At 41.2% G+C, this 25,801-nt stretch overlaps 1 protein-coding gene across 4 annotated transcripts; it reads left to right on the top strand.

The window, feature by feature from the left end:
• On the top strand, positions 1-25,801 carry EIF4B (eukaryotic translation initiation factor 4B). 4 transcript variants are annotated; one of them, XM_068971990.1, is made up of 15 exons: positions 1-61; positions 7,389-7,526; positions 8,472-8,680; positions 9,995-10,111; positions 11,361-11,415; positions 12,074-12,208; positions 15,002-15,118; positions 15,217-15,390; positions 19,519-19,747; positions 20,739-20,851; positions 21,674-21,887; positions 22,420-22,475; positions 23,042-23,147; positions 23,315-23,387; positions 23,758-25,801. In XM_068971990.1, the coding sequence occupies exons 1-15, from the start codon at positions 49-51 to the stop codon at positions 23,833-23,835; spliced, it is 1,827 nt and encodes a 608-aa protein (XP_068828091.1). In that variant the 5' UTR covers positions 1-48; the 3' UTR covers positions 23,836-25,801. The 4 variants fall into 4 exon arrangements, with proteins under 4 accessions (XP_068828091.1, XP_068828090.1, XP_068828089.1 ...); XM_068971989.1 differs by having other exon boundaries at positions 15,002-15,121; XM_068971988.1 differs by having other exon boundaries at positions 15,002-15,139; positions 20,739-20,836.

Below are 25,801 nucleotides of genomic sequence, written 5' to 3'. Positions count from 1 at the left end.
CGTGACTGCCTCATCCGGGTCCTTTGCGTTCTCTCTCCCTCTCCCAACATGGCGGCCTCAGGTGAGTGAGCGGCCGAGTGCGGCCAAGGACCAGGCTCCGAAGCGACTCTCCGAGCCTGATCCACTGATTCTTTGGAGGCGGGGGGTGGGCGGCACCTCTTCCCTTCGGATTTTGGGGCTGCGGCAGGCTGGCGGCTGGGCCATGTTAGGTTATTGCCTCGGGATGTTTGGGGGGAGGGGAAGGACACCTTCCCCTCCCCCCTCACACCCTTTTCACCCCATCTGCGCGAGGTTGGACTGGGGAGTAATGGTAGACTCTGGCTTGAGTTGGAGTGAGGCGGAGGCGCAGAAAGATAAGGGGGAGATGTAGGCCTTCTCATAGACGTGAAGCACTGTGCCCGCGTGAAAGCGTGGAGGAAGGAAGGAGGCGGTTGGCGCGCGGACGGGTGCACTCTGACCTAGGTCTCCAAGGCGCGAGGCCGTTGCGGACGGGAGTGGGGGCAGGGAATAAAGGGGGGGCAGTTAGAACCCGAGCGCGAGTCGCTGGAGGGGCGGAGGAAGGTGGCGGTGCGCGTGCGCGGTCGGAGAGCCTAGGGTACTGGAGACTGGCGCGCCTGCAAAGCACGCGCGAGAGTCCAGATGGGAAGGTTTTACGCGCCTGCGTTGCTTTCTCTTTAGGTCCTTCCACTTTTTGCTCTTCGCCTTCTAGAGTGTGATCCGGCCCCTATGTTCTTCCAAGGGTAAATGTATTAGGTTTGGAGGTTGGCGCTACTAGAGTTAAGACGGGGGTAGGGAATCCGGTGTGATGCGCCCACGTGTTGGAGGAGAGGAAACAAGGTGGAGACCTAGGTTTCTTCTGGACTTTTTCTTACTCAGTCAACACAGTTTTACTTGAGTGTGAACTGTGTATTTGTCAGGCATGCTTCTGGATATTGGAGATCCAGTGGTGACCAAGATCAGAGCCCTTGACAGCTTCCGTTTTGGTTGAGTTTTGATAGCCGCAGCAGTAGGGTAGGGCCTCTTTTTTTAGGGTAACTGTACAACTGCTAGGAGTTGCTTTTAGAAGAATACTAGTGGCTGGAGTTGACTTCTTGTTTAGAATTTGAGAGGAAATATCACTTTCATGTAAGTCTGCCTGCACTTCTGATGGACTTGGTAGAGAGTTGTGCCAACATTTTGTTAACAGTGATTTTAGAATGGGGGATATGATCTCTTTTCCCTGGCATGAGCCTACATTGTACAAAACATTTATTGAACGACTTATCTCTGAACACTGATTTCTCACCAAGAATTTCTCTTCTCTCTTACGGAGAGATGTATGCCTTTGGAAAATATTGAGGAAATTGAGGTGCAGTTGAGCATAATATCTTTCACTAGTGTAGCACTTGACAGTTGACCTGGCACTTTTCTGTGTGTGGTCTAATTTGATGTTCTGTGAGATAATGCAGATGTTGGTTATCTCCTGTGTGAGGAATATGAAAATTACTCGTTCAAGGTCACTATCTGCAGATGGCAGAGTAAGGTTGCAATCTTTGAAACTTCTCGTTCTTCTCCCATTATCAACTTGGGACTAACAAGGTTGGTTTATCATCATAAGTTTGGGATGCTGCCCAGGAGCTTCATCGGAAGTACTTTGGCCTGAATTTGCCGTCTTGATGTCTTAGTGTCATAATTAATGAAAAGCCTGTTTTCCTTTTCTGTGTAACTTGTGTGGAATTTTTTTAGAGGTGAAAGACGCCGATAGCATTGTGTAAATAAAGTCCAGACTAGTAAAACAGATGTGCTTAGTGAGGTCTCTTCTTCCACTCTACCCAATTGGAAGCCCTCATCTCCTTTAATACAGTTACATGAATCTTTTAGCTTGTGTAATACATATAAGGGACACTTATGCTGGTATCCGGGTACAATACATCTGACAGCCCTTGAGAAATTATCAAATTTCTTTCCCCACTTTGGATCTTTTCCCATCGTATTGATTTGGTGTATAATGGGTATACACCCATTATATTAATACAGGCCCACTGTTAATGGGTCTATAAAATTAAATCTATTTTCAATATATTTCTTGATGGCCCCTGAAAAAACATCTTATATTTTCTTTGTGAAGAAACATGATAAAACTTAACAGGCCTTTTACTTTTTTTTTTTAATTAGAGGAAAATTGCTTTACAATGTTGTGTTGGTTTCTGCTGTACACAGGTGAAACAGCTATAACTGTACATATATCCACTCCCTTTTACTTTTAAACGAAACCAAAAAATTATTTGCAATAATACAGTATCCAGTGTGACTAATTACTGAACTTCAAGAACTGGAGGTGTCCCAAAGCTAACTATTGCATCTGTGTCCTTACCTATAGGGGATCAAATGTATTTGACATGGGTTAGCAGTTTGTGAGACTAGATTGCCTTGGGATTGTTAACAGTGTACCTGTGTGCACACAAGACCTTTCATTTGCATAACACTTCAGAATGCCATTATATGTGGCATCTTGTTTGATTATTTTTTATGGTAAGATAGTGTCCAATGGTGGTTTTCATACAGTGCTGACTCCTATAGTTAAAAACGGTTTCACTGGTTGCTATTATATGCAGTTCATGTATTACCTATCTTCATACCCCTTCCTGTACCATATGTTTGTTATTCTGGGAGTAAGATACCCAGATTCAGAAGGTGAAAGTTAAAATGTCTTATGAAAATTTAAGTACAAATACAAAGAGAAGTATCAAGGTAAAACATTGTATTTCTAAGTAATGTCACTTTTAAAGAATGTATAAGTCACATACCATGTATGTATCACTTGAGATAGAATAACCTACTACATTGCATTCATTGCAAAACATCCTAGAATTTGTTTTCCTGATCATGGGGAAAGGGATTAAATTTAGAGTTTTGGGGTTTTTTAACTGGTTGTTTGCCAAAATGTGCTAGAATTTGTTTTCCTGATCGTGGGGAAAGGGATTAACTTTGGAGTTTCGGGTGTTCTTGTTTTAACTGGTTGGTTGTAGTTAAATATATGTGTGTACATTTATAAGTTCACTCAACCAAAGTCAGTTTCTTAGATTTGTATCGGATATTGCTGTGGTCCATATGTGATCAAAATTGAGTATGTGTGGAGAGGTGAGGAAAAAACATTGTGGCATTTTCCTCAGATTGTGTCAAGGTGAAGTTGGACAAAGAGATCTCATAACAATTAAACATAGGGGTCAAGGCTCAGTGGTTAAAAAAAAAAAAAAAACCTGCCAGTGCTGGAGATGCAGGTTCAATCCCTGGTTCAGGAAGATCCCCTGGAGAGGGAAATGACAACCCTAGTAATGACACTCTAGTATGCTTGCCTGGAAAATCCCGTGGAGAGAGGAACCTGGCAGGCTACAGCCCATGACGTCGCAAAGAGTTGGATATGACTTAGCATGAGCAAGATGCTGAAGCTTGTTGATCCTGACTCGGTCTTTATTCTCTGGTCTGCAAAACAGTAGCACGATAAAGGTCGAGGACTCTTAATGTTATGATACTGTGCCACACTGTATGAAACATCTTTTCATGCTGTGCTCTAAACAGCAGTACATAAGTCTAATTCTAGGCAGTCTGGTCTTTGGGCGGGTTGCATTTTTTTATTATCATTGTTATTGGCTGCATTGTGTCTTCGTTGCCCTGAGAGGGCTTTCTCTAGTTGCAGAGCACAGGCTCTAGGTGTATGGGCTTAAGTAGTTGCAACTCACTGGCTCTGGAGCACAGGCTCAGTTGCTCGGTGGCAGTGTGGGATCTTCCTGACCAGGGGTTGAACCCATGTCCCCTGCATTGGCAGGCAGATACTTATCCAATGTACCACCAAGGAAGTCCAAGAAACTTATTTTTTTTAACAATGCCTCATTTAATTATTAAGAACTATGTGAATTCTCCTTCCTGAATAAGAGATACTAGTTTGAGAAAGAGGGAGAAGTAGGGCTGCGTTGTACAACAAATAAGCGTTTATTGCTTAAAGTACTTTAAGGTGTCTACTGTTTTATTTAAAGAACTAACAGCTTGTCCATAGATTTTATCACTCCAGTATATGTCAGTTGGAGCTTTTATTACGAATACAATGGAATTAGGACAGGAAAACATTCCAAGAAAACTAAAGCATTTTTGCTTTTGATTAGCCTGATAATCCTGAAGATTTGGTTTATTGTAGTCACTTTCCTGCTAATGTGCTTTGTATAGGGCTAACATTTCCTTTTGTTTGTCTACTTATTTATTGATGTGAAAATACCACTTAGAATGCTGGTTCTCAACCATGGGCAGTTTTGTCTCACCCACCCAGGACACTAAGTCTAGGCTTGGAGATTGCTGATAAGTATACAGTACATGGTGGAGAAGGCAATGGCATCCCACTCCAGTACTCTTGCCTGGAAAATCCCATGGATGGAGGAGCCTGGTAGGCTGCAGTCCATGAAGTCGCTAAGAGTCTGACTGTACACGACTGAGTGACTTTCATTTTTCACTTTCATGCATTGGAGAGGGAAATGGCAACCCACTCCAGTGTTCTTGCCTGGAGAATCCCAGGGACGGGGGGAGCCTGGTGGGCTGCCGTCTGTGGGGTCGCACAGAGCCACACACGACTGAAGTGACTTAGCAGCAGCAGCATGTAATACGTGGTACATTGTCTCCCCGCCTTCCCCCACAAAGGATTACCCAACTTAAAATGTCAGCCAACAGTGCAGAAATTGAGAAAGAGTTAAGCTGATCAGTTGTAGTATTTATTTTTATACCTGTCATAACAAAGCTTAACTAGATGAGTATATAAAGAGCTTCACAAGTATCTAGTATTTAGTTAGTAAATTACAATTGTAATGAGACAAGCAGGCAGTTAGAGGGTTTAATAAAATTTCTTCTTGTCCAAGTGGATTTGGTCTTAAAGACATTTAAGAGTTGGATCAGCTCAGTCATTGTGTCAAGGGTTTGAATTTGCTGGAGCATTAAAGGATACTTTACTTAGTAAAGAAGAGAACATCAGTGAAGTCCTAAACATGGAATGGACATAGATATTGTTGGAGCAAAAGGTGCGTGAAGGATTTAGATAACATTCTCAATTATTAGAATAAAAGAGTGGAGAGAGCATTTAGGTTTGTTAATTTTACTTTTTTAAAGGCTTGTTCTGTTAAATCTGCTGCTTATATTATGATTGAGCCAGTGCTGCTGCTAGTTCTAAAGAAGTTGGAGGTCTTGAGGAAGAGTTTTAGTTTGTCTGTATATGAAGGCTATCCATCATCCAACAGTGGTTTCTCACCCAGAAGTTTTTGGAGGGGCCAGTCACAGAATCAGAGGGGAAAGGGATATGTATCGTTTGAAAAGACATTCTAAAACAGTGTTTTAATTTTCTTTTTTGGACACACCATTTTGAAATTTCAAATGACGTTAAAGGAGAATGTGAGATTAGTTTGTCAAGAGGTAAAAACTGAGAAAACCTGATTTAGGAAATTGATTTACGCCAAAATCAAACAAAGGGCAGATTGGTTTTCCAGCTTGTGCTGTTTTGGCATTAGATTTGTACTCAGATGGTAAAGCATCTGCCTGCAATGCGGGAGACCCGGGTTCAATCCCTGGGTTGGGAAGATCCCATGGAGAAGGAGATGGCAACCCACTCCAGTACTCTTGCCTGGAAAATTCCACGGACTGAGGAGCCTGGTAGGCTACAGTCCATGGGGACACGACTGAGTGACTTCACTTTCACTTTCACTTGTATGTAAAACAAAGGGGGAAAAGCGATACCTCAATCAAACTATTATTCTCACGTTGGGCTTTACCTTATTGTATGGGCTGACCACCAGTTCTATTTTTATTTTCTCAATGACCAGACAGATCATGAAGCCCCATGAAGGTAAAGCTCTCTAGCTAGCATCATACTAGTCCCACTTATTTTTTAATTAAACAACTAAAATAAGCCTATACATTATCATTCTACCACAAAGGTATGTTTTATGTATTCAAATTAAAATTTCCCCCGGCCTTTGCGTATGAACTAGGAGCAGTATCGGTATTATCAAACTTTGCCTAGCTACTTTCTTCCCAAGCATAGGGTAGATCCACAATATAATCTGGTGATCATGAATGAGTTTTGGAACAGGGTTACTATTAAGTTACTTCAGAGAAGCATGAAAACTTCACATTCAAGACCATATTTTCCCTGTATAATTGTAGCCAAGTTTGTCTGTTTTGCACATCGAGACCATAATTCTTGAGGTTCATTTTGTGTCCAGAAGGTTCATAACATTCATAGCAAACAGGTCTTTAGTCTTGAAAATTGTATTTTAAAGGACAGGTAAGTACCAGGTGAGAGAATAGCCTTCGTTCAGTTAAGTAAATGGTGCATCAAGTTACAGACTCTTCATCATTTTGGATTGAGAATTGAAAGTTTGTTGAAAATTAGAACATGGAGAAGGAACTCATCATTATAAAAGGCATGAAACTGATCTTTGTTACAACAGAGCTGCTTGTTATGGTTTTTGGGGTTTGTTTGTTTCCCTTAACCGCGTCACAGCTGCTCTGAAGGGCCAATTCTAGAACTTCAGTTAGTCCTTTCAGTTCTTCTGCATTAGCTGCTGACTGGTGCCATCTCAGAAGAAGTTCTAAGGACTGGAGAGTTAAAGAGCCATGGTCAGGATTCCTAAAGACTTCATAACCAGGGAAAACATTTAAATTGCTGGTTCTCAGGGCTTTCTTACGTTTTTCCTTTAGGATAACATCTCGTTTTCATATGTGGTGTTAAGGTAGGGAAGGAGTGTCAGAATATTAAGAGTAAGGATTTTGTTTTGTTTCTTTGTGTCCTGGGAGCAATGAATGTAGTAACCTTTCTTAAACACAAATAGTTAAAAATCTCAAATGATACACAAGAGAATGTAGTAGGAAATAAAAGTTTGCCCCTACCTCATTGGCAATGGCACCCCACTCCAGTACTCTTGCCTGGAAGATCCCATGGATGGAGGAGCCTGGTAGGCTGCAGTCCATGAGATCGCTAAGAATCGGACACGACTGAGTGACTTCACTTTCACTTGTCACTTTCATGCATTGGAGAAGGAAATGGCAACCCACTCCAGCATTCTTGCCTGGAGAATCTCAGGGTCAGGGGAGTCTGGTGGGCTGCCGTCTACGGGGTCGCACAGAGTTGGACACGACTGAAGTGACTTAGCAGCATTTTATTTTTCAGTTCTCATTGGGCTTTCTGTCCCAGTACATTGTGCTTTCTCCTTTATATCTGGATGGAATTCTTTCATATAAATGTACCACAATCTAAACCTTTGGTGGGACTTTTTTGTTACTTTCTTATGAGTACATTTAACAATAGTGCCGTGTACAATTCTGTAAAGACCCAAGTATTGATGAGTAATCTTTCTCTTGTCTTTTTGAAACAGCGAAAAAGAAGAATAAGAAGGGGAAGACTATCTCCCTAACAGACTTTCTGGCTGAGGATGGAGGGACTGGTGGAGGCAGCACCTATGTCCCCAAACCAGTCAGCTGGGCTGATGAAACAGACGATCTGGAAGGGGATGGTGCGTTTCCTTCTGTTTTCCATCATGCCTGGAGTTTCTGGACAAAATATATCTCATAATAATGCTTCACACTTGCAGTTTGGAAGAAGCTTACTAATTTTGTAGAACCTGAAATCTTATGTTTATGTATTTGTACATAACAAAATAGGTTAAGGCTGTGAGTTTGAAATAGGGACTGAAGTGGTGATTCAAGAGGGCTTAATGCCAAGTATGACTATTACAGTAATAGAGTTTTGTCAGGGTACTGTCCTTTTAAGCCTTGTTTTCATTTGGAAAGTAAGGACTAGATGATTTCATTTTAGGTCTAAAATTCTGCAATGTCCTCATAAAATAAGATAGCAGTATAATCTGTAAGCTGTTTATACTTAACAGTTAAGGAATAATTTGTTCTGGGAGCTATTAGTATGAAGGTATGGTGTTCCTGGGTAAACAAAAATGGTCTGAGGGAAAGGAATGGGAATAGTAATTATGGTGGGGAAATATCTGAAGAAGTTCCATGCCTTCGCAGAATAGCTGGCAACAGGCAGGAGCTATAAAGTCATTGGGCCTGACACATCTGATCACCCATCATTTTTTTCTAAAACTTTCATTGCAAACTGAAAAATACTTTTGTGACCTATTTTTGTATTAAGAAATTTCATCTGGATGGTATCTTCTGTAAGTGTTGATACCTGAAGTACAAACTCATGGGCAGTACCGTAGGGACAGTATCTCCTAGCTCCACTAGGATCACCATCCTGCTGGGCTACCACCTGTGAGACCTTGGTAGGCAAGTTACAAAACCTTCCCAAAATCTTGGTTTCCTTTTCTATAAAACACAAGATTCCTACAAAGGTAAGGTGGAATAAAATGGTCTAGCACTTGGCACTTGTGTAGGTCCTCTCATTCTGCAGTGGCACTAAGGGAGGTTTCCTCAGCTGTTCAATGTCTACTTTTCTACCCTAGTTTCAACCACTTGGCATAGTAATGATGATGATGTGTATCGGGCACCTCCAATTGACCGTTCCATCCTGCCCACTGCTCCACGGGCTGCTCGGGAACCCAATATCGACCGGAGCCGTCTTCCCAAATCTCCACCCTACACTGCTTTCCTAGGGAACCTGCCCTATGATGTGACAGAAGACTCCATTAAGGAATTCTTTAGAGGATTAAATGTAAGTGTAAAGGATTTAGGTAATTAACTACATAGGGAGGTAGCATAGTGATTGTCTCTTGAATTCCTGTGTTGAGAAAAGTTCTGAGGTTATATATGGACTTAGAAAAGAAAATCATATAATTAAGTGGCATTTAGGCCCTCTGGCTGAGAATGTTCTCATCCAGCAGCAGTCAAACAGTCTTATCAACAAATTTAATACCTTATTGATACAGGGAGAGTCTATCAAGAACATATACCATTCTCATTAAGAAATTTAAAGGTAACGTACCCAGTTGAATGTTGAAAAGTGGGAAGAAAGTTTCTCTAAACTCAGCTATTTTGTTAATTACATTCAGGCTTATAGAAAAACTATATTTAAATATTTTATATGAATACATTTGACTGAACAGATACGTAGTTTATGTTAACAGAATCTGTTCACATATAATGGAATTCACAGGCTTGCTTAAAAAGCTTAAGGCAAGATGTTTAAAAACACTGATCTGAAAGTTTCCAGAAAGACAAAGTATGAGGTGTGTAAAAAGTCCTTTTTCCAAACTTTGATGAGAGGACATCGTTATTCCCTTTTATTTTATTCCTTTTCCTGCTCTACTCATGAGTGGAGTTAAAATAGAATTTGAAAGCAACTAACAAAATCCATATCTCAGAAGGCCAGAATAAAGTATCAAGTCAGTGATGCAAAAGATAACTTGAATATATGCACAATGTTAGAGAAGTGAAGAAATAAATAATAAGGATTAGAAAACAGACACAAAAGGTGACAAGAAAGTAGTTAGAAGTATGATTCAGTGCTTTATCATCTCAGAATTTGGCAGAGGGTAAGGATGGTGAGAGTTTACAATCCAGTGTTTGATTCAGCCAAGCTATAAATAGGTGAAAACAGTAAATAATGTTTCTCAGATAAGTCAGCTTGTCATAAAATATACTGCCCAGAAAACCTTTTGGCAAAAACTGAGTCTAATTTCTGAGAGAGAAAAATTGAAAATCAATTAATTGTGGGATAGGCGATTCCTCTTAATTGAGAAACAACTGAAAAATAGAAATACAAAATGAGGCAGAAGTCAGGGGTGCAAGGAATATACTGAACTTGTCCAAGTTTTCTAAGGGTTAAATTCATACTATTAAAGTTGAAAAGATTTTAACAAGGTATATAGTAAAGTCTCTCTTGTATCCCTCTGTACCAGTTTTCCTCCTGGAGACATCTAGGTTCTTGTGTATTCTTCAGATAAATCCATTGCATACACAGTGTCAAAAAAGAAGGCAAGTGAACAAGAACATTGAATTTGGGAACTATTTCTTATTTCTTCTTTAGATCAGTGCGGTGCGTTTACCGCGTGAGCCCAGCAATCCTGAGAGGTTAAAAGGTTTTGGTTATGCTGAGTTTGAGGACCTGGATTCCTTGCTCAGTGCCTTGAGCCTCAACGAAGAGGTAAATAAAAAGGGTGGGGTTGAGGGCTGGGAGCTAACAACTCTTTATGTTTAGCAAACTGATTATTTTTTAGTCTGGGTCTGTAGCTATTTCAAAGATTCCCACAATATCTATAGAGAAAACCCTGGATTATTTATCAGTATTGCAGTTAACTTTCAACATCTAGCAAGTCTCACTTCCCTTCAGCAAGTTCAGCAGGGCCTAGTAATAATTTTGAGAGGGCTCAGAAACATTTCTAGAATGTCATTTGTAGCAGTAATGCTTGCTCCTGGGAACGACAGTGAACATCCAGTCCTGCGTTCCTACTATTGCCTGTAAATGTTTTCCTGTCTAGACACACCAGAGGTTCAGCAGGGGGAAGAAATGCAGCTCTCAGTACATGAAGGGGAATGGAGATTAAATGTAATCAGTTATTTAAGGCCATGTATGGATTGTTAGGCTTGCCCAAGCAGGAATATTAAAACAGTTAGTTGCTTATTAGTAATAAAAAGTTTATAATCCAGGAACTGCTTTTTTACCTCTAGTGACTTTAGAAATCAAACTGATTATATCTGAAAAGGAAAAGAAAGGCTCTTTTTTAAATTCCAGAAACCTCTCATTGTTGAGAAGACAGTTTCCAATGACATTTGTGGCATAATTCTGTGGTCCAAATCTGACATTGGACATGATTGAAAGCAGCTCCTCCTAAAATATTTTTCCTGTTTCAGGCTTGAGTACCACCATGATAATCTGAAGCAAAGGTCAAACAGGAATAAAATTTGTGTGTTTAGTTAAATATTAATATATGAAAAACAAAAGTTGGAAGTTTTTTCTTTTCATGTCATTTTTAGGTTTCATTAGCATTCCTAATTTTTAATTCCTTGGTCTGGATAAGAAAAGGATACCATATAACTTATTGTCTGAAGTTTGCTGAGTTGACTATAATGTAAACGGATTACACTTAATAAATTGCCTGTGATAGTTAAAAAGTTAAATCTATTCTGTGAGATTTGACTTTATTAAAATAGTAAGATAATTGAACTGACATTTATTTAAGCCCAACTTAAATGTTAATTCTACAAGGTTATTTTATAGTCAAGTCTTTATAGAGGATTCTTTAGCCAACAGATTGTAGTGTTGGCTAGATTACAGTGTTTTTCCTTTATCTTCCTTCCCCCAGTGCTTCTGCTATGCCCAGACGTTCAAGGTCACTCATGGGATTTGTGCATAATGGGGCAAAAGGTTGGTTAATATGGTCCTATGCTCTCAGTCTCTAGGTAACAGGAGAATTCGAGTGGACGTTGCTGATCAAGCACAGGATAAAGGTGAGAAAGCTGACTGAATGTGTTCGAGTGTTCTGTTTCATCTGGTTCTAGGATGACAAACCAGAGGTGCTCTTCCCCAGAAATTTTTAGTGGAGGCCTACCTTAATCTCAGTCAGTAATTGTTGCCTGAGGGTGGTTTTGCTTCGCAGGGGACATTCGTATTGGGAGTATTTGGGAGTATTGGGAGGCATTTGGGTTGTCATAAGTGTGGGGAGGGCTGACATCTAAAAGAATCCAGGGGCTGTGCTATAGTGTGTATGATGGCCCCCCACAACAAAGAATTGTCCAACAAAATGTTGGTTGTGTTGAGACTGAGAAACCCTGATTGACTTAGATGAACGTTAAATATATGCTAAATAAATTACATACCTAGCACTCTGGACACCAAAGGAGTCCGATTCACGTATGTTTTAGAGGCTCCTGGCCTATATAGAAAATGAGACAGGTAAGCATTAAACCAGTAGGAATAAATGTGAGGAAGGGAGTCACTTGGTTGAGCTGAAGAATGCACTTACAGGGTTGGGATAACTTCATGACAATGCTGTGGTATAAGCAGGTTCCATATGTGAGGCAGCAGGGGTTGTCTACGCATGTGAGAAATATTTGGCAACAGTTTTTGTGAGCTAACCTGTGGTTTTTTTATTTGATGTATCTGTAGACAGGGATGATCGTTCTTTTGGCCGAGATAGAAATCGTGATTCTGACAAAACAGATACAGACTGGAGGGCCCGTCCTGCTGCAGACAGCTTTGATGACTACCCGCCTAGAAGGGGTGATGATAGCTTTGGAGACAGTAAGTTCATTTTCATCCAGTTGGTTTCTTCTGTGTTCTGGGGGTGTTTTGTAATTAGACAAAAAAAGAAAATTCATTACCTTCAAATAATCCTAAATGTCTACCCATACACTAGGTACTTTTGTGAGCTCAGGATATAGCAGTGAATAAAACATGAAATACTGCTCTCTGGACATTATTTTAACAGGGGAGAGAAATAGTATGCAAATAAAATGTGTTATTTAGAGATGACTAAGTAGTGGTTTGTTGATATAATTGAATACTTGATAACGTACATGTGATGACAGGGATAAAATTCAAAACCTGTTTGGTGTGGCCAAGCTTCATGGCTTATGGGATCCTAATCCTCCTGACTAGAAATTGAACCCAGGGTCCCGGCAGTGAAAGTGCTGAGTCCTCACCACTAGACCGCCAGGAAATTTCCAAAACCTGTTATGGTGAGGAAGAAAAGCCAAAATGTGGAGGAATTTTAGAGCAGTATCATGTAGTGTAAACATGTAAGTTTGTAAAGACATGTGCATGGTAATGTAGCCATCTTCATGATTATGGATAGAGGATGGAGGGAATTCTTTCACTACGTTTGTAACATGCTACTTTTAAATTTTAAAACTGAAATAAACATGGCAAAATATTGCCAAAATATCCACTGAACCTAAGTAATAGATTCAAAGTCAGTTATCATTTCTATAGTTTCTTGTATGTTTGGAATATTTTTTAAGTTAAAAAATGGAAAGAGCAACTTAAATCCACAAACATTTTGATTCTTGTGAGACACTAGTGAACCCTGTGCCAAGTACAATTGAGGAAGCAGAGATACAGTCCTATTTTAAGAGCGTCCTTGACATAGTTAAGATGTAGAAGGACGAAGTCACGTTTGTATCTGATTTTTAGATGAAGTCTTTATGACTCAACAGAGCCTTGGGACAACTACTTAGGTACTTTTTACTTCAGTATCTATGCAAGAGGTTTTATTATTAACGAGGAGAAATGGCTCTTGAAAGGAAAAGCAGACAGTCAACCCAAGGGGTCCCAGGAACATGATAGTTTTGTCACCTCAGATATTAAATTTAGAGCAAGCAAGATGGATAATAACAAAGACTAGGCCAGGGCCCCAAAGTTAGCCCTGCCAACATGGTAGAGGTAGGCCCCACACTGTGCCACAAAGGGTAGAGACCCCTGTCCCAAGCCAGTAGCCCATAAAAGACACCTTGGGAGCAGGGCAAAGTAGTATGCTAAATGTTATGTATATTTCCAGAATATGCTATCTTATAATAGCATAACTCCTGTGCTGCTTTTCTTCACTGTGGATCCCTGCTCTCTTAGTGCAAGTTTATAATTTAAAAAGTTTGTTTATTTAATTTTTTTATTTTGCCCATGCCACGAGATATTTGGGATCTTAGTTCCCCATCCAGGGATTGAACATGTGCCCCCCTGCGTTGGAAGCACAGTCTTAGCCACTGGACCGCCAGGGAAGCCCCTTAATTTATAAAATCTAAACTACCTATGGATGAATGTTCATGTAGACAAAATGATGATCTTTGCAAAATGAAACCATTGTTTAAAATGAAGCTGTCACAAAAATAATATCTTTCTTTGACCTACTTGTGTAAACTCAAAACATCTTTTAAGTTGGCTGTTTCATTTTTTAATTAATTGGTTCATATTGAGACATTGAGGTGTTTGAATTAACCAGTTGTCATATGTTGCATGTATTTTTCTCATTTTGATTTGTGGTATATGTAATTTTTTTCCCATGCCAAATTTTTGTTTTCCCCACCACCACACCACACCCTGTTTTCCCTAACCAGGGATCGAACCCATGCCTCTTGCTATGAAAGCTTGGGGTCCTAACCACTGGACCACCTGGGAGTTCCCTCCATGCTAAACTTTTAAGTAGTCTTTGATTCTTTGATATCAAGTGTGAAAGATTCCAGCTATATTTTCTTCTAGTGTTTTGTGCTTATATTATTTAATGTTTAAATCATTAATCCTGGAAGTTTATTACAGAAAACATAGCAGTCCATATCCCCCCCCACCCCACCACGTATCTGTGGGGATACATTTCAAGACACCACCACCCCCACATGGATGCCTGAAGCCTTGGATATTACTGAACCCTATGTGTTACACTGTGTTGTCCCTATACATACATAGCTATAATGAAGTTTAATTTGTAAATTAAGTATACTGGAGATAACAATAATGATTACTAATAAAATAGAACAATTGTAATAGTATACTGTAATAAAAGTTAAATGAATGTGTTGTCTCTCTCAAAGTATATCTTACTATACTATATTGTGTGGGTACGCTGGACCAAAGGGATGATTTGTATCCTGGACAGATTGGAGGAAGAGAGCATAAGATTTCATCCATGCTATTCAGAACAGCACAAACTGTTGTTACATTTTAAAACTTAAGAATTGTGTATTTCTGGAATTTTCCAGTAAAAATTTTTGGCTGTAGTTGACCACAGGTAACTGAAACTTCAAAAAGCTAAACCACAAATAAGGCGGAACCGCTGTATATTTATCTCCCCCTAACTTCCTCCTGAATTGTTACCCCTCCCCCCCCAGGAACATTGATTGAATCACTAGGGAATGTTTTAAAAATAACTACTGAGAAAACTTAATTCAATACAAATTATTCTGCCTTGGATATAGTATTTTTGTTGTTATTAAAAACAGACACCTCAGTGAATATGAACTCGAAACCAAACTGACCTATTGGGCTGTTTTTATTAGTATCGTCAAAGAAAAAGGAATGACGTTACCTGTCTCTCTTCTCCTCTAGAGTATCGAGATCGTTACGATTCAGACCGATATCGTGATGGGTATCGGGACAGTTACCGTGATGGCCCACGCCGGGACATGGATCGATACGGGGGCCGAGATCGCTATGATGACCGAGGTGGCAGAGACTATGACAGAGGTCATAAAACACAAATTATTTTAAGAGCTTCCTTCTTCCCTCCAGTGTGATGATTACAATTTGGGATCTGTTCACAGGCTACGATTCCAGGATAGGCAGTGGCAGAAGAGCGTTCGGTAGCGGGTACCGTAGGGATGACGACTACAGAGGAGGCGGGGACCGCTATGAAGACAGATACGACAGACGAGATGACCGGTCCTGGAGTTCCAGAGATGATTACTCTCGGGATGATTATAGGCGGGATGACAGAGGTAATCATCTTGTCTGCTTGCTTGATGGAGCGTTACAACTAGAGTAGTAACTGGTTGAAAATTTCCAGTTATGGGCACAAATAGAATCTGCACATAGTTAAAGAGAAAAATGCATCAGAACAGGATAGAAAGAGCATTAGATTAAAATGAACAGGATGAACATAAAGCCTAGTTCTAATCTGTCTTAAGATATAGATTAAAATTTAATTGAATAGACAAAAAAGGAAAAAACCATTTGCCAGACTCTTACAGTAAGGTCTCACTTAAAATAGGCTGTTTTAGCCCCACTTTGCAAGTGAAGAAATGAAACTCAGTCACGGTCTCATAGCCAGTAATTGGTAGGTGGTATGGGTCAACACCAAAATCAGATTGATTATATTCTTCGCAGCCAAAGAAGGAGAAGCTCTATACAGTCAGCAAAAACACGACCAGGAGCTGACTGTGGTTCAGATCATGAACTCCTTATTGGCAAATTCAGACTTAAATTGAAGAAAGTAGGGAAAACCACTAGACCATTCAGATATAACCTAAATCAAATCCCTTATGATTATACAGTAGAAGTGAGAAATAGATTTAAGGGACTAGACATGATAGACAGAGTGCCTGATGAACTATGGACAGAGGTTCGTGACATTGTACAGGAGACAGTGATCAAGACCATCCCCATGGAAAAGAAATGCAAAAAAGCAAAATGGCTGTCTGGGGAGGCCTTACAAATAGCTGTGAAGAAGGAGAAAAGGAAAGATATAAGCATCTGAATGCAGAGTTCCAAACCAAGAAGAGATAAGAAAGCCTTCCTCAGTGATCAATTCAAAGAAATAGAGGGAAACAACAGAATGGGAAAGACTAGAGATCTCTTCAAGAAAATTAGAGATACCAAGGGAACATTTCATGCAAAGATGGGCTCGATAAAGGACAGAAATGGTATGGACCTAACAGAAGCAGAAGATATTAAGAAGAGGTGGCAAGCATACACAGAAGAACTGTACAAAAAAGATCTTCATGACCTAGAGCCAGACATCCTGGAATGTGAAGTCAAGTGGGCCTTAGAAAGCATCACTACGAACAAAGCTAGTGGAGGTGATGGAATTCCAGCTGAGCTATTTTAAATCCTGGAAGATGATCCTGTGAAAGTGCTGCACTCAATATGCCAGCCAATTTGGAAAACTCAGCAGTGGTCACAGGACTGGAAAAGGTCAGTTTTCATTCCAATCCCTAAGAAAGGCAGTGCCAAAGAATGTTCAAACTACCACACAATTGCACTCATCCCACACGCTAGTAAAGTAACACTCAAATTCTCCAAGCCAGGCTTCAGATGGAACTGAACTTCCAGATGTTCAAGCTGGTTTTAGAAAAGGCAGAGGAACCAGAGATCAAATTGCCAACATCCACTGGATCATGAAAAAAGCAAGAGAGTTCCAAAAAAACATCTTCTGCTTTATTGACTATGCCAAAGCCTTTGACTATGTGGATCACAATAAACTGGAAAATTCTGAAAGAGATGGGAATACCAGACCACCTGACCTGCCTCTTGAGAAATCTATATGCTGGTCAGGAAGCAACAGTTAGAACTGGACATGGAACAACAGACTGGTTCCAAATAGGAAAAGGAGTACGTCAAGGCTGTATATTGTCACCCTGCTTATTTAACTTCTACGCAGAGTACATCATGAGAAACACTGGGCTGGAAGAAGCACAAGCTGGAATCAAGATTGCCGGGAGAAATATCAGTAACCTCAGATATGCAGATGACACCACCCTTAATGGCAGAAAGTGAAGAGGAACTTAAAAAGCCTCTTGATGAAAGTGAAAGAAGAGAGTGAAAAAGTTGGCTTAAAGCTCAGCGTTCAGAAAACTAAGATCATGGCATCTCGTCTCATCGCTTCCTGGGAAATAGATGGGGAGATGGTGGAAACAGTGACTGACTTTATTTTGGGGGGCTCCAGAATCATTGCAGATGATGATTGCAGCCATGAAATTAAAAGTCACTCCTTGGAAGAAAAGTTATGACCAACCTAGATAGCATATTGAAAAGCAGAGACATTACTTTGCCAACAAAGGTCCGTCTAGTCAAGGCCATGGTTTTTCCAGTGGTCATGTATGGATGTGAGACTTGGACTATGAAGAAAGCTGAGCGCCGAAGAATTGATGCTCTTGAACTGTGGTGTTGGAGAAGACTCTTGAGAGTCCCTTGGACTGCAAGGAGATCCAGCCAGTCCATCCTAAAGGAAATCAGTCCTGGGTGTTCATTGGAAGGACTGATGCTAAAGCTGAAACTCCAGTACTTTGGCCACCTCATGAGAAGAGTTGACTCATTGGAAAAGACTGATGCTGGGAGGGATGGGGGGCAGGAGGAGAAGGGGACGACAGAGGATGAGATGGCTGGATGGCATCACCAACTCGATGGACATGAGTTTGAGTGAACTCTGGGAGTTGGTGATGGACAGGGAGGCCTGGCGTGCTGTGATTCATGGGGTCACAAAGAGTTGGACATGACTGAGCAACTGAACTGAACTGAATGGGTTAAAAACCAAATGTTGCTTATTTCAATGCCATTATACCAAATGGTTGCTATTCATTCATTAATGGTAAGATGTCAGTGTACCTATTGTAAAATTAATGCCCCTAACGTTATGATCACTTACATAAAACATGCTTGTATTATAACTCTACCTCTCAAAAAATATTGTAAATGGCCACCATTTATTGTTCTGACTTCAGCGATGTCATTTTTAAAAATAATATATCTGGGAGCTTCCTAGTTGGCCTGGTGGTTGGGATTCTGGGCTTTCATTGTCCTGGCTTGGATTCAGTCCCCAAGCTCAGTTGGGGAACTGAGATTCCGAATGTGACACAGCCAAAATTAAAATTTAAGTAAGGTATCTGGTCCAGAATTCTTCTCTGTAATTCTATTTAGACAGCACACCTAGAGTTAATGATGAAGTGTTCAGTGTGGTAGACTATACAAGTATTGTCTCCACTTTGAAAAGTAGAGGCTCAGATGCAATCTTCGTCAGCTACTGACCTTTGCCTTTCATGCCTTTTCCTCCCCCTATAGTTGATTTCCACCCCCACCACCCCCAACTCCTAAGATCTGCCCCCTTTCCTCCAGGGTCACTGCCACTGTCACTGTTCAGATGTCGTTGCTGTGCCCATGTTACTTACATTTCCCTCTGTTCTCACATTGGCTTGGATTGTCTATGGAACCATATCTAATTAGGTTACTCTTCTTCTAAAACCCTTCTTTTGTCTCTTCATGGCCTAAAACATACCCCTTTGTACCTCTGACATAGACAAGGGCCTTCACTGCTCTGCCTCTTCATGTTCCTGCCGTTGATATGGTATCTGAAGTATAAGTGTTCAGATTATTTGTTGAGTAGGTAATGCAATTATCAAAGGAGGAAGAAGGGGACACTGTGTACCACAGTGGGACGAGTGGTGGGGTTGCTTCAATAATGTGGATTTCATTTTCTGGTCCACCCTATATTAGGCGTGTGACTTCAGTGAGTTCTTGTTTCTGACTCCAGTTGTATCCTGTCCACATTGGTTGTGGCCCCTTGACAGTTATACAGATGAAAAATGTTACCGTAAAAGTTAACGGAAACTACTAATGTAAAACCTATAGCTTTTGTATGTTTGAAATGTTTAGGATAAACACTGATTTTTGAGAAATACAATCTCCTTGAAATATTCTGAAATTCTGACAACTTGGATCCAGGAAGAAATAAGACCCCTTTAGAAAAGTTGACATGCTTTGCCCTGTGAATCCCTATCAAATTTATATATTATACACAAAGATAAAGAATATAAGAGCTGGAGTCTTCCCCAGCATAGTGTTACAAGTTCTTCTTAACCTACCTACTAAAATGATTCATCTTCCAGACCACATATTTTAACAAGATACTTTCATCCAATATCTTATCGTAATTAAAAATCCCCCCAGATAATAGTAATCATGATAAATGATCAGTTTAATGATCTGCCTCCTTACCTTTGTTGGATTGGCTAGACCACTCTTTAATCTGAATACTAAATAGCATTTCATAAGAGATACATCTGGGACTTTTAGCCATCAGCTTCTGGTGATTTCCAAAAGCTATTACTTTTTTTTTTTTTTTTTTAACTTAGGTCCCCCCCAAAGACCCAAACTGAACCTAAAGCCTCGGAGTACTCCTAAGGAAGATGATTCCTCCGCTAGCACCTCCCAGTCCAGTCGCGCAGCCTCTATCTTTGGAGGGGCAAAGCCTGTTGACACAGCTGCTAGAGAACGAGAAGTAGAAGAGCGGCTCCAGAAGGAACAGGAGAAACTGCAGCGTCAGCTGGATGAGCCCAAACTAGAACGACGGCCTCGGGAGAGGTGAGGTGATCTTCAGTGACAGATTTCCCATCCTCGAAGCCCATGATTCTTAACGGGGCATTGTATCTCTAGGACTCTTGGGAAATTTGTGTGAGTGTTACTGGTTGTCACTTACTAGCATTTAGTGCTCATGGGCCAAAGCTGCCAAGTGGCAGTGAGTGAGACAGTTTCTTTAGTCAGGGAAGAGTTGTGACCTGTCCCTCATGATTTTCAAAAGCCCTCACAAGCATCTGCAAATTTTGGCTGACCTTTAGGAAAAAAATCTGCCAAACCCTGCCTTAGTGTATAGAGTAAAATCCAACCAAAGTGAGGTGAATGGATTTACCTCTTCGAGTTATTGGAGATGGAATAGAAAGAATGTTTTCACTAGTACTAAGTATAGGCTGTAAATTATTTTCCAGTTATAATAATCTAATAAAACTAGGCCTGGTTTTTTGATTGATTGGCAGAATTGCGTTATCAATAACAGAGCACAGAGTTACAGATTCTATAGGAGAATGTTCTTAACCCTAGCCAACACTTGGTGAAGTACAGGTTTCCCCAATGTCCAGAAGTAGAGCATTCCTACAAAACTTTATAAGCCAGAATGGTGTAAATCAAAGAAACAATTATTTTAGGACACATTTTGCTGACAGATAAAAAGCTTGCTGCAAAATCAACACTGAAAGCTGTTTTCACTTTTCATCTTTTTTGTAAAAGCAGAATCCTCTTAGGATTTCTTTCCGGTAGCAGCAGCATATATGGGTCTTTTTGTAAAAGTAAAGTGGCATAAAGGTAACTTTGAAGCAAGTGGTACTTATATTTGGAACCCAAGTGTGTTAAATGTCTGCCACTTTCAAATGGTTTGAGCAAGAGAGACAGGTTATACACCCACAGATAAAGCCAACGTGATAAAACTTAAAAAGTGATAGTTCTTGAGGGGTCAGCATGGGTCCAAGGTAGCCATCACTGAGCTGGACCTGACGTATTTTGTTAAATCTCTTTTATCCAGACACCCAAGCTGGCGAAGTGAAGAAACTCAGGAACGGGAACGATCAAGGACAGGAAGTGAGTCATCACAGACTGGGACCTCAGCCACATCTGGCAGAAGTAAGTCAGACCAGGGTGGGTATCTCATTATTGCCCTTTTCCATAACCTAACGGATCCATAGCCAAATTATGCATAGACTTTGGAATATGAAATTTAGTCATGGACTCTCTATTTGGGTTATCATGGATCGGTCTGACTTTAATATCTGCTCTGAAAAAACCTGGGTAATGGGCACCAGAAGAGACCTAGTTATCAGTTTAATAACCTCCCACTGAAGAGTTCCGTTGGCTGTTGGCTTGTGTCCTCCTCTTGGGTTCCTGTGTCACTTTGCTGTTGTTGTTGTGCTGGGTCTTCACTGCTGCAGGTGGGCTTTCTCCAGCTGTAGAGAGCGGGGGCTACTCTGCAGTCAGGATGCATAAAGACTTCTCGTGGTGGAGCCCACGCTTAGACGATGGGCTCTGGTAGTTGCAGCACACAGGCTCCATAGTTGTTGCAGCACACAGGCTCCATAGTTGTGGCGCACGGGCTTAGTTTCTCCACGGAATGTGAAATCTTCCAAGACCAGAAATCAAATCCGTGTCCCCTGCAATAACAGACATCCTTATCCAGTGTGCTGCGAGTGAGGTCCAGACTCTTGGATCACTTTCTGTTGCGAGTGTTTCTGCATGTGTATCAAATACCAACATTTTAACACTGGGAACAATAAAGTTTATAATCTTAGAAAAAACAATACTATTTTATCTGCTGGGAGCCAAAGTCAGCTCCGTATTTAAGAATAATGATGGAAAGCAGTATACTTGGATGTGGACCATTTTCCACTCTTGAGATTCTAATAGATTGTTATCAATAAGCCCTTTTGTTTTTGATGCTTTGACCTTCCCATTTTGACCTCACAGATGCACGAAGAAGAGAGAGTGAGAAGTCTCTAGAAAATGAAACCCCCAATAAAGAGGAAGACTGTCAGTCTCCAACTTCTAAGCCTCCCAAACCTGAACAGCCTCTAAAGGTAATGCCAGCCCCTCCACCAAAGGAGAATGCTTGGGTGAAGCGAAGTTCTAACCCTCCTGCTCGATCTCAGAGCTCAGACACAGAGCAGCAGTCCCCTACAAGGTGAGTCAGCTTGGAAACGTAGCAGTTGGTTGGCTATAGACTCTTCAGTGCTGTTTTCTCATGGTGGAAGGTGCCCTCTGGGGCGCTGGCCTGATGGCATCTGCTAAGCTCTGCCGTCTTGGCTTTCCTAGTGCAGATTCTGTGGTGTGCCGGCGGTTCAGTTTTCTGGAGCTTTGCCAGCTGGTTGGCACCACTTTGGTGACTCAGTCTGCACACACTATAAATTGGAACCTGCAAGTGCCACATTTTGGCAGTATGGCCTTGGGGGTCACGCACTTCCCTTAGTCTTAGGGTTCTCATTTGTAAAGTAGAGGGATATGATTAACCTAACATGACTGTGACGATTCTAAGGATGTGACACTTGGTCAGGTTCACATGATTGCTCTGATTGTTGTCTTTTCCCATATTTTAATGTTTAAAAGCATTAAGCATGTGTTTTTGGTTTTCTGTAAGACTTACTGCACTTGACATAGACATTTCTGTTCCTTTCCTAAGATAAGTTGATGAATGTGATTATATGTCTTCTTTCTAGTGGTGGAGGGAAAGTAGTTTCAGCTCAACCATCTGAGGAAGGATCAGCAAGGAAAGGTAAGGCCAAGAGGGAAGTAGGTCATTTGCCAAGATAGAGACCTAAATTTAAAAAAAAGATTCTGTAGAGGAATTGAAAAATACTGAACTTCATTGTATTTTGCACCTTTTTTGTTGTTAAAAGTTGATTGTCTGCCTTTTCTTGCCAGTAGAGGGCAGGAGTGGCTTGTTTGGAGAAAACATTGAGCCCTGCCCTTTCCTGGTAGTACATTTCTTTGAAAAAGGAAAGAAAAGTGGGTGGGGAGGAAACTGACATGTTTGGTCCAGATTAGCAATGTTGCCATCTGCAAGGCCAAGGTCATTACACGGCGTCATAGTCCTTATTTCCACTTTGCTTTTCATGATGGCGTAAACCGCATGGCAGCATTTTTTAGTGGAGCTTATTTAGGGTGTGTGACTGATGCAAAGGATGAGGAAGAAGAGCCTAGGAAGGAAGTCTGGGTCGGGGGTAGTTTTCATTTCCCTCAGTACCTTTGGGCACACTTCTCTTCAGCTTCAGGGAAACCTGAGAGAGCGGGAGTGTTTATTTTACTTGACTTCCGTTTATTTTTGTGTCCCTCTAACAGATGGAAATAAAGTAGATGGGGTGAGTGCCCCAAAAGGCCAAAGTGGGAACTCCAGCCGTGGTCCGGGAGACGGAGGGAACAAAGACCACTGGAAGGAGGCAGACAGGTATGCATGTCCTTCATTTCTAGTCTCTGCGTTACAGTTCTGAGAATCTAGAAATTACAAAAGGTCCAGATAGCCAAAATTGTTGACTGGGTGTGCCTATTCAGTATCTGAAAACTGCTTATTGGTGTTGGGAGAGTCCTCTCCTAAAGGTATTTCTGCCTTTGCAGGAAAGATGGCAAAAAGGATCACGACTCCAGATCTGCACCTGAGCCAAAGAAAGCTGAAGAAAATCCAGCCTCGGTGAGTGTCAAAGACTTCCTCAACTTCCTGTGGCCTACTTTCACCATTGAAATTCTGTACATGCTGCAAACAGAGTGGTTGAAAGTGGGTGTTGCTGCTTGTTTGAAATAGTGAAAGAAGCTTAGGCTAGCTTTTCCTTCATTCTGCCTTTCACTACTCTGATTCCCTCTTCAAGATAAAAGGTGGTGTATGCCTTCCATAAGAATACACCTGCCTCCAGTCAACTCTCCCCAGCTACAGCTCCATCAGAGAAGCCCGATAAGCAAATGAGTGGGTGTGGTCTGGACATCCACCTCCCATCTGCTGCAGTATCCTGGACGTTGGTTTTTGCTGTGAGAATTCAAGGCCTTATCTATCTTGTCTGTTACAGAAGTTCAGTTCTGCAAGCAAATACGCTGCTCTTGCCATTGACGGTGAAGATGAAAATGAGGGAGATTACACCGAATAGACCTCTGCATTCTGTGCTTTCTCCTAGTCTCTCTCCACCCTGGAACATTCGAGAGCAAATCAAACCTCTATCCAGACAAGACAAAATAAAACTCACCATCTCCTGGAGACCTTTCTTAACTTTTTTTTAAAAAAAAACACAAAATGAAATGAAATTCTCTTGCATGCTGCTGCAGCCTTTCAAGTATTGAACTAACAGGAGAATCACCAGTGTAGCCAGAGAAAGAGGCGCACAGCTTCTAATGGGAAAGTTGTGGTGTGTGTTTATGACACGTGCAGTTGCCTGTGTGATTAGTGCCTAGGGGCCTCCGTTTAGCAGAATGCAGTGACGGTGATGCCGTGTCTGGAATCTAGTTGGGCAGTAGACAGGTATAAGGAAGAGTGAGGTTCCTGCCTTTACTTCTTCTTTTCCTGTTGTGGCATACATGAATTCTCAAATATTACCTGAATAAATTCTCCATCCTCAGCAAGGTAGGTTTAGTCTCTGGTGTTTTAGTCTCCAGGAGGCTGCCAGCCCCTCCTCTCATTTAGTTCTGAGTTACTGGGGCCAGCCTACGGGGAGTTCCTTCATTTGTACCCCCCAGGGGGGTAGGTGGAAGTGAGTCTACAGGCCACTGAAGAATAGGACTGTTTGGTGACCAAAATAAATGGGGAAATCGTGGTTTGAAAAGAAGCTTCGGGGTTTGGTGAATTATTTTGCACCAGTAATAGAGAAAATGGTATATGACCTCCAGTAAACACATGAATGGTTTACTTCCTGGAGCAGGAAGCACTTAGGGTTCGTGGGAATTCCCAGATCTTTTATGTGTCCTGGTTTCACCCTTTCTTAAATACTATCCCTTCTGAAAGTTCAGATAAATCCACATTCTGTTGAAATCTTGAAGTTTTAAAAATTCAGACTCTGGTCATCATCTTAGGTTCCTCGTGCTAGTCTTTCCTGTTACCTTCCCACAGACGGCTTGGACTTCGGTCACACTCTTGGTCTCCTAGGCATCCGCTAGAGCCCCCGGGAGCTGTCCCTTGAGGAATCACTACTGCTTTTCTTAAGCGATTCTTGGCTCCTTGTCTCGAGTCTCACTCCTTCCCTCCAGCCATTCCTGCTCCTGCTGCTTTGACCCCTTTTGCACCTCAGAAAACTTTAGAATTACCAGTCTTGAGTGGTGTGTGTGGTTAAGTTGGAAACCTTTCTTACAACCTTGATTGGTGTTGGGGGGTGTGCTTTTTCAAAAAGTTTCCATCTCTGCACTGAAATCCCACACAAATGTTTGGGTTTATAATGTGGCCTAGACCAGTGTTGGGGGGGGGGGGGTGGTTCCTTTTATTTTTTAGCATTCCTTGCGAGAATGAATGATAATGGAGAACAATTTAACAAGGTTCTTGCTTCTCTTGCAACACAATAGCTTTACTTGCCCACTTTTATGTGCACCTTGGTACTGTCAGCTCAACAGATGGTGTCCTTATGGGCAGTACTGGTACCTACAGAGAAAAGACACCTTGGTCTCTTATTTGCAAACTTTTTTCCCATCAGTCCTAGGTTAGACCCTGTCCACCCTTGCAGGGTGTTGGTTTATGAGTGCTGCAGCAGTGAGCGTAATGAATCATTTACCCAGTGGACATAAAGGACATACCAAGTGAGGTAACTTTAAATAATTGGCTTGGAGTGGCTAGTAGCTAGGAAGTGGCTTTTAGAGATACCCGAGGTTGAAAGGGTATTTTTTTAAACCATTTGCTATAGATGTTGAAAAGGTAGGGTTTGCCCTCTAAATGTCTACTCCTTCCAAATAGATGTATACAAAAAAGCTGGGTTTTTTTCCCCTGTTCCTCTACTCTGTCACCCTGTTAGAACAAACAGGGATTTATGACCCGCTCCTCATTACATGTAAAATTTGTACAAAAATATCTTCTATGAAAATGATTTGTAATCTGTAGACTTAATACCTGAGAGATGTCTTGAAATGTAAAATCCC

The sequence above is a fragment of the Capricornis sumatraensis genome, chromosome 4 (assembly GCF_032405125.1).
Source record: "Capricornis sumatraensis isolate serow.1 chromosome 4, serow.2, whole genome shotgun sequence".
Classification (NCBI taxonomy): Eukaryota; Metazoa; Chordata; class Mammalia; order Artiodactyla; family Bovidae; genus Capricornis; species Capricornis sumatraensis.
This window is presented reverse-complemented; position numbering and strand designations above follow the sequence as displayed.

What these genes read in the sequence shown, in the direction of transcription:
- EIF4B (XM_068971987.1), top strand. An exon ending in TTATAGGCGGGATGACAGAG is followed by an intron (nt 15,391 to 19,518) that starts GTAATCATCTTG and finishes TTTTTAACTTAG; the next exon opens with GTCCCCCCCAAAGACCCAAA. An exon ending in CAGAAGTAAGTCAGACCAGG is followed by an intron (nt 20,852 to 21,673) that starts GTGGGTATCTCA and finishes TTGACCTCACAG; the next exon opens with ATGCACGAAGAAGAGAGAGT.